This window comes from Schistocerca cancellata, chromosome 5 (genome assembly GCF_023864275.1).
Source record: "Schistocerca cancellata isolate TAMUIC-IGC-003103 chromosome 5, iqSchCanc2.1, whole genome shotgun sequence".
Taxonomy (NCBI): domain Eukaryota; kingdom Metazoa; phylum Arthropoda; class Insecta; order Orthoptera; family Acrididae; genus Schistocerca; species Schistocerca cancellata.
In genome coordinates this window covers 14,522,745-14,535,060 of record NC_064630.1, presented here as the reverse complement: position 1 = coordinate 14,535,060, position 12,316 = coordinate 14,522,745, and the positions used below count along the sequence as shown (strand labels likewise).

The 12,316-nt window shown below is 45.6% G+C and overlaps 1 protein-coding gene across 1 annotated transcript in view; it reads right to left on the bottom strand.

Moving 5' to 3' along the window:
• The window catches only part of LOC126187749 (discoidin domain-containing receptor 2-like), a 751,525-nt gene that overhangs the window by 16,166 nt on the left and 723,043 nt on the right, over positions 1-12,316 (bottom strand). Inside the window, exon 18 of the mRNA XM_049929002.1 lies at positions 4,253-4,394. Within this exon, the coding sequence (XP_049784959.1) occupies positions 4,253-4,394 (142 nt within the window). The remainder of the gene's footprint in view (positions 1-4,252; positions 4,395-12,316) is intronic.

Sequence of the window (12,316 nt, the reverse complement as noted above, 5' to 3'; positions counted from 1 at the left end):
CCAGTAGGATAATAAAAGCTTGTTCCCAAAAAATAAGTGGGATTCTTAGCCACATTGTAATAGCTCTCTGAAGCAGGGTATTTTCCCAGACAGACTGAAGTATGCCATTTTTAAACCACTGCATAAAAAAGGGGATACGTCTGATGTCAACAACTACTGCCCAATCTCTCTTCTGACTGCCTTATCCAAAATTCTTGAAAAAGTAATGTATTGTAGAGTAGCTTCACACCTTTGTAAAAATAAAGGTTTAACAAAATATAGCTTCACACCTTTGTAAAAATAAAGTTTTAACAAAATATCAGTTTGGTTTCCAGAAGGGTTTTCAACAGAAAATGCTATATATACTTTCACTAATGAAATATTAAATGCTCTGAGTAACCGGAAGTCACCCGTTCCGATTTTTTGTGATCTATCAAAGGCTTTTGATTGTGTAAATCGTGGAATACTTCTAGATAAGCTCAAGTACTGTGGTATCAATGGGACAGTGCTTAAATGGTTTAAATCATACCTAACTGGAAGAGTGCAGAAAGGTGAAATAAACAGTTCACATAATATGCAAAAAACTGGTGATTTCTCAAACTGGGGAACAATCAAGAATGGGGTGCCGCAAGGTTCGGTCTTGGGCCCTCTGCTCTTCTTAATATATATTAATGACTTGCCATTCTACAGGGTGTTTCAAAAATGACCGGTATATTTGAAACGGCAATAAAAACTAAACGAGCAGCGATAGAAATACACCGTTTGTTGCAATATGATTGGGACAACAGTACATCTTCAGGCGGACAAACTTTCGAAATTACAGTAGTTACAATTTTCAACAACGGATCGCGCTGCAAGTGATGTGAAAGATATAGAAGACAACGCAGTCTGTGGGTGCGCCATTCTGTACGTCGTCTTTCTGCTGTAAGCGTGTGCTGTTCACAACGTGCAAGTGTGCTGTAGACAACATGGTTTATTCCTTAGAAGAGAGGATTTTTCTGGTGTTGGAATTCCACCGCCTAGAACACAGTGTTGTTGCAACAAGACGAAGTTTTCAACGGAGGTTTAATGTAACCAAAGGACCGAAAAGCGATGCAATAAAGGATCTGTTTGAAAAATTTCAACGGACTGGGAACGTGACAGATGAACGTGCTGGAAAGGTAGGGCGACCGCGTACGGCAACCACAGAGGGCAACGCGCAGCTAGTGCAGCAGGTGATCCGACAGCGGCCTCGGGTTTCCGTTCGCCGTGTTGCAGCTGCGGTCCAAATGACGCCAACGTCCACGTATCGTCTCATGCGCCAGAGTTTACACCTCTATCCATACAAAATTCAAACGCGGCAACCCCTCAGCGCCGCTACCATTGCTGCACGAGAGACATTCGCTAACGATATAGTGCACAGGGTCGATGACGGCGATATGCATGTGGGCAGCATTTGGTTTACTGACGAAGCTTATTTTTACCTGGACGGCTTCGTCAATAAACAGAACTGGCGCATATGGGGAACTGAAAAGCGCCATGTTGCAGTCCCATTGTCCCTGCATCCTCAAAAAGTACTGGTCTGGGCCGCCATTTCTTCCAAAGGAATCATTGGCCCATTTTTCAGATCCGAAACGATTACTGCATCACGCTATCTGGACATTCTTCGTGAATTTGTGGCGGTACAAACTGCCTTAGACGACACTGCGAACACCTCGTGGTTTATGCAAGATGGTGCCCGGCCACATCGCACGGCCGACGTCTTTAATTTCCTGAATGAATATTTCGATGATCGTGTGATTGCTTTGGGCTATCCGAAACATACAGGAGGCGGCGTGGATTGGCCTCCCTATTCGCCAGACATGAACCCCTGTGACTTCTTTCTGTGGGGACACTTGAAAGACCAGGTGTACCGCCAGAATCCAGAAACAATTGAACAGCTGAAGCAGTACATCTCATCTGCATGTGAAGCCATTCCGCCAGACACGTTGTCAAAGGTTTCGGGTAATTTCATTCAGAGACTACGCCATATTATTGCTACGCATGGTGGATATGTGGAAAATATCGTACTATAGAGTTTCCCAGACCGCAGCGCCATCTGTTGTTGAAAATTGTAACTACTGTAATTTCGAAAGTTTGTCTGCCTGAAAATGTACTGTTGTCCCAAGCATATTGCAACAAATGGTGTATTTCTATCGCTGCTCGTTTAGTTTTTATTGCCGTTTCAAATATACCGGTCATTTTTGAAACACCCTGTATATCCACGAAGATGCAAAGCTGGTACTTTTTGACGATGATACAAGTATAGCTATCACACCCAACACACAAGAATCAACTGCTGAAATTGTAAAGGATGTTTTTCAGAAAATTATTAAGTGGTTCTCTGCAAATGGGCTCTCATTAAACTTTGACAAAACACAGTATATACAGTTCCACACAGTAAATGGAATGACACCATTAATAAATATAGACTTCGATCAGAAATCAGTAGCTAAGGTAGAATATGCAAAATTTCTAGGTGTATGCATTGATGAGGAGTTGAACTGGAAAAAACACACTGAGGATCTGCTGAAACGTTTGAGTTCAGCTAGTTATGCTAATAGGGTCATTCCAAATTTTGGAGATATACATCTGAGTAAATTAGCTTACCACGCCTATTTTCATTCTCTGATTTGGTATGGCATCATATTCTCGGGTAACTCATCATTGAGTAAAAGAGTGTTCATTGCACAAAAGCGTGTAATCAGAATAATTGCTGGAGCTCATCCAAGATCATCCTGCAGACACTTATTTAAAGAGCTAGAGATCTTCACTGTAGCCACACAATATATTTATTCACTTATGAAATTTGTTATTAACAATCTGAACGAATTCAAAAGATATAGCAGTGTACATGGCTACGACACTAGGAGAAAGGATGATTTTCACTACTCAAGGTTAAATCTAACTTAGGCTCAGAAGGGGGTAAATTATGCTGCCACGAAAGTCTTTGGTCACTTACCTAATAGCATCAAAAGTCTGACAGATATCCATATAGCATTTAAAAGGAAATTAAAAGAATTTCTTAATGGCAACTCCTTCTACTCATTAGATGAATTTTTGGATATAGTAAGTGGGTAATTTCCCAACCCCTACAAAAATTAAAAATATTTAGTGTCATGTAATATTTTGTCTAATGTAATATCTTGTATAGACACCTTTTATTAACCTGACACGTTCCACATCATTACGAAGTGTCGTATTCATGATCTATGGAACAAGTACTAGTCCAATCTATAGCAATGTGTTTTTCTCGTTGGTTTATCTTCAACTCTTGCAACTAGCTTAACTTCTTGCAACTAGCTTAGCTTAAAGGAGTTCTGTTTTAGAAATTGCCATGGCTCAGATCATATTCTGTCGCGTAAAATAAGGATGACTGATGCGAGAAATGAGCTCCAGGAGTCTCTTAGATCTTCCTAAGCAATTTTTGACGACCTTCGTTGGAAGTCACAGAGGAGGGAAACAGCGTACACCACTTATACGGTAGAGGAGAGGAGAACGGAAAGAGGTGTGTGTTGTGGTGTGTTCACGGAGAGGAGAAGGGAAAGAGGTGTGTGTTCTGGTGTGTTTACGGAGGGGAGAAGGGAAAGAGGTGTGTGTTCTGGTGTGTTTACGGAGAGGAGAAGGGAAAGAGGCGTGTGTTCTGGTGTGCTTACGGAGAGGAGAAGGGAAAGAGTTGTGTGTTCTGGTGTGTTTACGGAGAGGAGAAGGGAAAGAGGTGTGTGTTCTGGTGTGTTTACGGTGAGGAGAAGGGAAAGAGGTGTGTGTTCTGGTGTGTTTACGGAGAGGAGAAGGGAAAGAGGTGTGTGTTCTGGAGTGTTTACGGAGAGAAGGGAAAGAGTTGTGTGTTCTGGTGTGTTTATGGAGAGGAGAAGGGAAAGAGTTGTGTGTTCTGGTGTGTTTACGGAGACGAGAAGGGAAAGAGTTGTGTGTTCTGGTGTGTTTACGGAGAGGAGAAGGGAAAGAGGTGTGTGTTCTGGTGTGTTTACGGAGAGGAGAAGGGAAAGAGTTGTGTGTTCTGGTGTGTTTACAGAGAGGAGAAGGGAAAGAGGTGTGTGTTCTGGTGTGTTTACGGAGAGGAGAAGGGAAAGAGTTGTGTGTTCTGGTGTGTTTACGGAGAGGAGAAGGGAAAGAGTTGTGTCTTCTGGTGTGTTTACGGAGAGGAGAAGGGAAAGAGGTGTGTGTTCTGGTGTGTTCACGGAGAGGAGAAGGGAAAGAGTTGTGTGTTCTGGTGTGTTCACGGAGGCTCGCTCACCAGCAGCAGGCTCTCCCAGGCCATCCAGCGCACGGGCAGCCGCGCCTGGGTGTCGCTGACGTAGTAGTCGCGGTCGTAGCGCGAGCAGTAGGTCGCGTGGTCCGACACCTTCACGCTGAACTGCGGGCCCACCACGCAGTTCCTGCAACACCACAACACCGAATCACACACTGTGCACTCTCTGAATCACACACACAACGCGTCCAATACCTTCATCCGTTCTCCTCAGTTCCCACTTCCGTTACTTTGCCCACGTAGGCAGCAACAAATACACTACTCAGCTTGCCCTCCATGGGGTGGTTGCACGCAACAACTGTGGTTGTACTGGGTTAGACAGAGCAGCGGTCAGTCGTAGTATTAAGTTGCTTTAGTATGACATTTATGGTTACAACGCAGATCAGATTTCGACCTGTGTCCGTAATGGTTGAACTGTGTAAGCATTCACTTGAACACGAACAACTGCTAGAATTCCGCACTGCACTGATAATGACCTGACACAGGTCGAAATCTGATCTTCGTTGTGACTATAAATGTCATATTAAAGCAACTTAATTCTACGACTGGTCGCTGCTCTACGAGGTCATTCAAGTTCTAAGGCCTCCGATATTTTTTTTTTCTAATTAACTACTCACCCGAAATCGATGAAACTGGCGTTACTTCTCGACGTAATCGCCCTGCAGACGCACACATTTTTCACAACGCTGATGCCATGATTCCATAGCAGCGGCGAAGGCTTCTTTAGGAGTCTGTTTTCACTACTGGAAAATCGCTGAGGCAATAGCAGCACGGCTGGTGAATGTGCGGCCACGGAGAGTGTCTTTTATTGTTGGAAAAAGCCAAAAGTCACTAGGAGCCAGGTCAGGTGAGTAGGGAGCATGAGGAATCACTTCAAAGTTGTTATCATGAAGAAACTGTCGAGTAACGTTAGCTCGATGTGCGGGTGCGTCGTCTTGGTGAAACAGCACACGCGCAGCCCTTCCCGGACATTTTTGTTGCGGTGCAGGAAGGAATTTGTTCTTCAAAACATTTTCGTAGGATGCACCTGTTACCGCAGTGCCCTTTGGAACGCAATGGGTAAGGATTACGCCCTCGCTGTCCCAGAACATGGACACCATCATTTTTTCAGCACTGGCGGTTACCCGAAATTTTTTTGGTGGCGGTGAATCTGTGTGCTTCCATTGAGCTGATTGGCGCTTTGTTTCTGGATTGAAAACTGGCATCCACGTCTCATCCATTATCACAACCGACGAAAAGAAAGTCCCATTCATGCTGTCGTTGCGCGTCAACATTGCTTGGCAACGTGCCACACGGGCAGCCATGTCGTCGTCCGTCAGCATTCGTGGCACCCACCTGGATGACACTTTTCGCATTTTCAGGTCATCATGCAGGATTGTGTGCACAGAACCCACAGAAATGCCAACTCTGGAGGCGATCTGTTCAACAGTCATTCGGCGATCCCCCAAAACAATTCTCTCCACTTTCTCGATCATGTCGTCAGACCGGCTTGTGCGAGCCCGAGGTTGTTTCGGTTTGTTGTCACACGATGTTCTTCCTTCATTAAACTGTCACACCCACGTACGCACTTTCGAAACATCTATAACTCCATCACCACATGTCTCCTTCAACTGTCGATGAATTTCAATTGGTTTCACACCACGCAAATTCAGAAAACGAATGATTGCACGCTTTTCAAGTAAGGAAAACGTCGCCATTTTAAGTATTTAAAACAGTTCTCATTCTCGCCGCTGGCGGTAAAATTCCATCTGCCGTACGGTGCTGCCATCTCTGGGACGTATTGACAATGAACGCGGCCTCATTTTAAAACAATGCGCATGTTTCTATCTCGCTCCAGTCCGGAGGAAAAAAATCTGAGGCTTTAGAACTTGAATGCACCTCGTATCTAACCCAAAATACACTACTGTCTGTAGAAAGTGAAACACCAAGACCGAGACATGCGATCACAATGAAATTTTTTCCATCGGTTAGGAGCATGACGCTACACAAAATTATTGGCATTAGAGACCTGTACATGCACTGTGACTGTGGAATTTTAGTACGGAGTAGCGCCAACACGTGCTATAATCAGAGCTGGTAGACGTCATGGAACCGAATCAAAGAGAGCCTGGGTATGTTGCTGGGGAATACTCTGCCACACGGTTTGTAGGCGCGCCAGCAATCCATCAGCTATGGCTACACGAGGACCTGAGCGAGCAGGCTGCCTACCCACCACGTCCAAGACACTTTCGATGAGTGACGTGTCATGGATCAGGCAAGCCAGGGAAGCAGTGGTACCCGTTGTTCTTCGAAGAAGGCTTGCACATTCCTCGCCACATGTGGCGGAGCGTTGTCCTACTGAAAATGGCATACGGGGCGGCCTGCAGGAGGGACAGTGCCTCGGGTTGCAGAACCTCCCCGATGTAGCGCTAGGTGTTCCGATTATCTCAAGACGTAGTAGGAGAGCTCGCGTTTTGTAGGCAATGGTGCCCCAAACCATCACACTTGGCTTTTGCCTACTATGCCGCTCAACAGTAGTCTGCCAGACTGCATTCACCACAGTGCCATCGAACGCATAAACGGCCATTACTGTAGTACAAGTTGAAGCAAAACGCTACATTCTACCCCTTAGCACGCCTGTGTCTGCTTTGAGGTGTGTGTGCTTTCACGTGCCGTTTTCAGTCTACGGCGTTTGTGGGTTCTGGTCAACGGAAGCCAACAAGATGGCATACGTGCCACAAGTCCGCAGAAGAAGGCATGGGACCGTCGACACAGACATGTTCACACTCATGCAGTGCTCCAAAGTCGTGCCTACACTGTGAACGAAGCAGTTCTGTCTTTCACAGCCAAGTGTCACGTTGTGGTCACACTGTGTCGTCCAGCACCCCGTTGGTGCTGTGTGATTCCCTGTTCCACCACTGGCTCTACCTAGCCCTCACTGTTGGCAGCGTGCCTTGTACGAACCGCAGACTCCCGAAGACCAACCATTATACCCCGCTTGAACGCACTCACATGCCGATATTCCGTGCTGTGAAGTTCTTGAGCCTTAGTGGCACTTTGCCACACGTTTCCACTTCGTGTGACGGCTTCGCACCAAGTGAGCGTTTCGTAACACTGATGCCCCCCTTCTAACAGCCGTGTACCGCGGGTCTCTAGAGGAACGGAAGGTACCAAATGATTGGAAAAGAGTACGGGAAGTTGCAGTTTCCAAGAAGGGTCGTCGAGCACATGCGCAAAACTATAGGCCTATACCTCTGACATCGATCTCTTGTAGAATTTTAGAACAAGTTTTTTGCTCGCGTATCGAGTCATTTCTGGAAACCCAGAATCTGCTCTGTAGGAATCCACATGGATTCCGGAAACAGCGATCGTGTGAGACCCAACTCGCTTTATTTGTTCATGAGACCCAGAAAATATTAGATACAGCCTCCCAGGTAGATGCCATTTTCCTTGACTTCCGGAAGGCATTCGATACAGTTCCGCACTGTCGCCTGATAAACAAAGTAAGAGCCTACGGAATATCAGAGCAGCTCTGTGGCTGGATTGAAGAGTTTTTAGCAAACAGAACACAGAATGATGTTCTCAATGGAGAGACGTCTACAGACGTTAAGGTAACCTCTGGCGTGCCACAGGGGAGTATTATGGGACCATTGCTTTTCACAATATATACACTCCTGGAAATTGAAATAAGAACATGCTCAATGGGGGACAGATCCGGAGATTGTCCCAGGAAGGGGAAACTTTATTGACACATTCCTGGGGTCAGATACATCACATGATCACACTGACAGAACGACAGGCACATAGACACAGGCAACAGAGCATGCACAATGTCGGCACTAGTACAGTGTATATCCACCTTTCACAACAATGCAGGCTGCTATTCTCCCATGGAGACGATCGTAGAGATGCTGGATGTAGTCCTGTGGAACGGCTTGCCATGCCATTTCCACCTGGCGCCTCAGTTGGACCAGCGTTCGTGCTGGACGTGCAGACCGCGTGAGACGACGTTTCATCCAGTCCCAAACATGCTCAATGGGGGACAGATCCGGAGATCTTGCTGGCCAGGGTAGTTTACTTACACCTTCTAGAGCACGTTGGGTGGCACGGGATACATGCGGACGTGCATTGTCCTGTTGGAACAGCAAGTTCCCTTGCCGGTCTAGGAATGGTAGAACGATGGGTTCGATGACGGTTTGGATGTACCGTGCACTATTCAGTGTCCCCTCGACGATCACCAGTGGTGTACGGCCAGTGTAGGAGATCGCTCCCCACACAATGATGCCGGGTGTTGGCCCTGTGTGCCTCGGTCGTATGCAGTCTTGATTGTGGCGCTCACCTGCACGGCGCCAAACACGCATACGACCATCATTGGCACCAAGGCAGAAGCGACTCTCATCGCTGAAGACGACACGTCTCCATTCGTCCCTCCATTCACGCCTGTCGCGACACCACTGGAGGCGGGCTGCACGATGTTGGGGCGTGAGCGGAAGACGGCCCAACGGTGTGCGGGACCATAGCCCAGCTTCATGGAGACGGTTGCGAATGGTCCTCGCCGATACCCCAGGAGCAACAGTGTCCCTAATTTGCTGGGAAGTGGCGGTGCGGTCCCCTACGGCACTGCGTAGGATCCTACGGTCTTGGCGTGCATCCGTGCGTCGCTGCGGTCCGGTCCCAGGTCGACGGGCACGTGCACCTTCCGCCGACCACTGGCGACAACATCGATGTACTGTGGAGACCTTACGCCCCACGTGTTGAGCAATTCGGCGGTACGTCCACCCGGCCTCCCGCATGCCCACTATACGCCCTCGCTCAAATTCCGTCAACTGCACATACGGTTCACGTCCACGCTGTCGCGGCATGCTACCAGTGTTAAAGACTGCGATGGAGCTCCGTATGCCACGGCAAACTGGCTGACACTGACGGCGGCGGTGCACAAATGCCGCGCAGCTAGCGCCATTCGACGGCCAACACCGCGGTTCCTGGTGTGTCCGCTGTGCCGTGCGTGTGATCATTGCTTGTACAGCCCTCTCGCAGTGTCCGGAGCAAGTATGGTGGGTCTGACACACCGGTGTCAATGTGTTCTTTTTTCCATTTCCAGGAGTGTATAAATGACCTAGTAGATAGTGTCGGGAGTTACATGCGGCTTTTCGCGATGATGCTGTAGTATACAGAGAAGTTGCAGCATTAGAAAATTGCAGCGAAATGCAGGAAGATCTGCAGCGGATACGCACTTGGTGCAGGAAGTGGCAACTGACCCTTAACATAGACAAATGTAATGTATTGCGAATACATAGAATGAAGGATCCTTTATTGTACGATTATATGATAGCGGAACAAACACTGCTAGCAGTTACTTCTGTAAAATATCTGGGAGTATGCGTACAGAACGAATTGAAGTGGAAGGATCATATAAAAATGGTTCAAATGGTCCTGAGCACTATGGGACTTAACTTCTGAGGTCATCAGTCCCTTGAACTTAGAACTACTTCAACCTAACTAACCTAAGGACATCATACACATCCATGCCCGACGCAGGATTCGAACCTGCGACCGTAGCGGTCGCGCGGTTCCAGAATCATATAAAATTATTTGTTGGTAAGGCGGGCGCCAGGTTGATATTCATTGGGAGAGTCCTTAGAAAATGTAGTCCATCAACAAAGGAGGTGGCTTACAAAACACTCGTTCGACCTATACTTGAGTATTGCTCATCAGTGTGGGATCTGTACCAGGTCGGGTTGACATAGGTGATAGAGAAGATCCACAGAAGAGCGGTGCGTTTCGTCACAGGGCTGTCTGATAAGCGTGATAGCGTTACGGAGATGTTTAACAAACTCAAGTGGCAGACTCTGCAAGAGAGGCGCTCTGCATCGCGGTGTAGCTTGTCCAGGTTTCGAGAGGGTGCGTTTCTGGATGAGGAATCGAATATATTGCTTCCCCCTACTTACACCTCCCGCGGAGATCACGAGTGTAAAATTAGAGAGATTCAAGCGCGCACGGAGGCTTTCCGGCAGTCGTTCTTCCCGCGAACCATACGCGACTGGAACAGGAATGGGAGGTAATGACAGTGGCACATAAAGTGCCCTCCGCCACACAACGATGGGTGGCCTGCGGAGTATAAATGTAGATGTGGACGTAGACACACAAAAGAGGGAGCCCTTGGGCGTACGTGGACGCCACCCCTCTGCTGTTTAAATCACTTTTTACGGTTCCGCTGTTCTACACGTCCTCTCATCGCGGCGTGTTGCATACCACTGCTTCTGAGTGTTTCACTTTTTACAAACAGTAGTGTACATCCGTCTTCTGCATTTGACCAAGACATTTTGTAGTGAGAAGGTCAATACTAAGGTTAAGTTACGACACAATGCTCATTTTAGTTTGTTCAGAAATATGCAAGTTCATGTTTTTGTCCCATTACAAATGTTAACTACTTGCGAAAATGTTACCAATAGCTGCAGTTCGTGTAAAGTTTTACCGAACACTTAAAAAGTTAAGTCTAACGTGATGTAAATATACTAGTACATATTGTTTCATAAGTAACTTCTGATGAAGTCTTTCACACTATTCATAAATACATGATTTAACGAAATGCAAATATTAGCAAAATTAGACACCCAGTAATTATGCCAGTAATTATTAAATAGTGGTTTAGTATTCTTAATTTCCCTAATATTTCGATTTTCAAATGTAAATGTTACGTGTCTTATTATTCCAAGTAATCACTTTATGTCCTTGGTTCATTTTATTCATCATCATTGCAATGTTATTAACCTGAAGTTAAATTCTGTAGCTGTAAATTTGAAAAAAACTGTAAATTCAACTAAGTTTCTACTACATGTGATTGGAATAGTGTAAACCCAGGCACCTACACACGTAATGTCAACGTTAGTCAACAGCTATTTTCTCAGGCACTGTACTATTGCCATTGCTTTTTGATTAACTTCTTTAACTGCTTTACTTAGAAGATTTCAAAATTTTATTAAAAGTCAGATCAAAATTCAACCTCCGTCTACATGCTTTTCTTTCAAATGCCACAAGACGCCTTGTACTGCAGGAACCTGGCTATTTACGACTCAGAGCAATGTTCAACACGCCCATATTATTCGTGGATAAAGTGTAAGAATTTTTACTACGATTTGTACATTAATGCTATACAATCGAAATTTCGTGTTAACTGCTTCGTTTTGACCAGTCAACTGAATCGAAGCATCGGGCTATGATGTTCCTATTTAAAACTAATAACGTAGCACGACATTATAATGCCTATAAACTAAATATACATTCATTTGTGAAACACGGAGAATATTTGCTCCTACCCACCTAGTAAACATAATTATGCCAATGTGTATATGTGCTGGATGTTTCTGAAGAAGAAGTGAGTACTCTATGACTCAGCTGTACAGGTAATTTCGACAAACGTGCACTCGAGTCTCAGGGATGGTGTGATATACAGTAGCTGCTTCTATATCCCCAGTTAAAGTACTTCACAGCTACTGGGCTGTACTACTGCCGCCAGCAATACAGCAAAAGGAGCTGTCCTGGCACTCTTGGCCCCTACTGTGTTGGCACTGTTGCTATGCAAAGAGCTTTGCCTGACAGTTCTCAACTAGGAAATTTTTCAGGCTGCGAATATTTCACGTATTACATGAAAAATGTACCTTTGGTACTAATTTAAATTAAGAACTGAATTTCGACGTGCTTAGAGCCCCAAATATTTGGAAATTTTTACATGACTTTTGTCAGAGATAGAAAATTTGAACTTCATACGTGATGTGAGTTGACCACTGACGAAGTGCTAAAAATGCTGTCTTCCAAATCTCATACATAGCAAACGCAATATGATATCCAACTTTGGAAAGACCTCTTGCCTAGTGAGACATTGTGGTAACCACTGAAAAGGAAAAGTCAGAGAATTCGGTAGTTTTACAGACATGTTACAGTAAGTCTGAAGCTCTATCCCAAACGAGAAAAGTTCACTTATTCGAAAAGTAACGTAACTAGGGTTCTTATTAAAATTAAGTATACATATTTTTTTTACGTTCTTAAAGACACTAAACATATCTAAACACA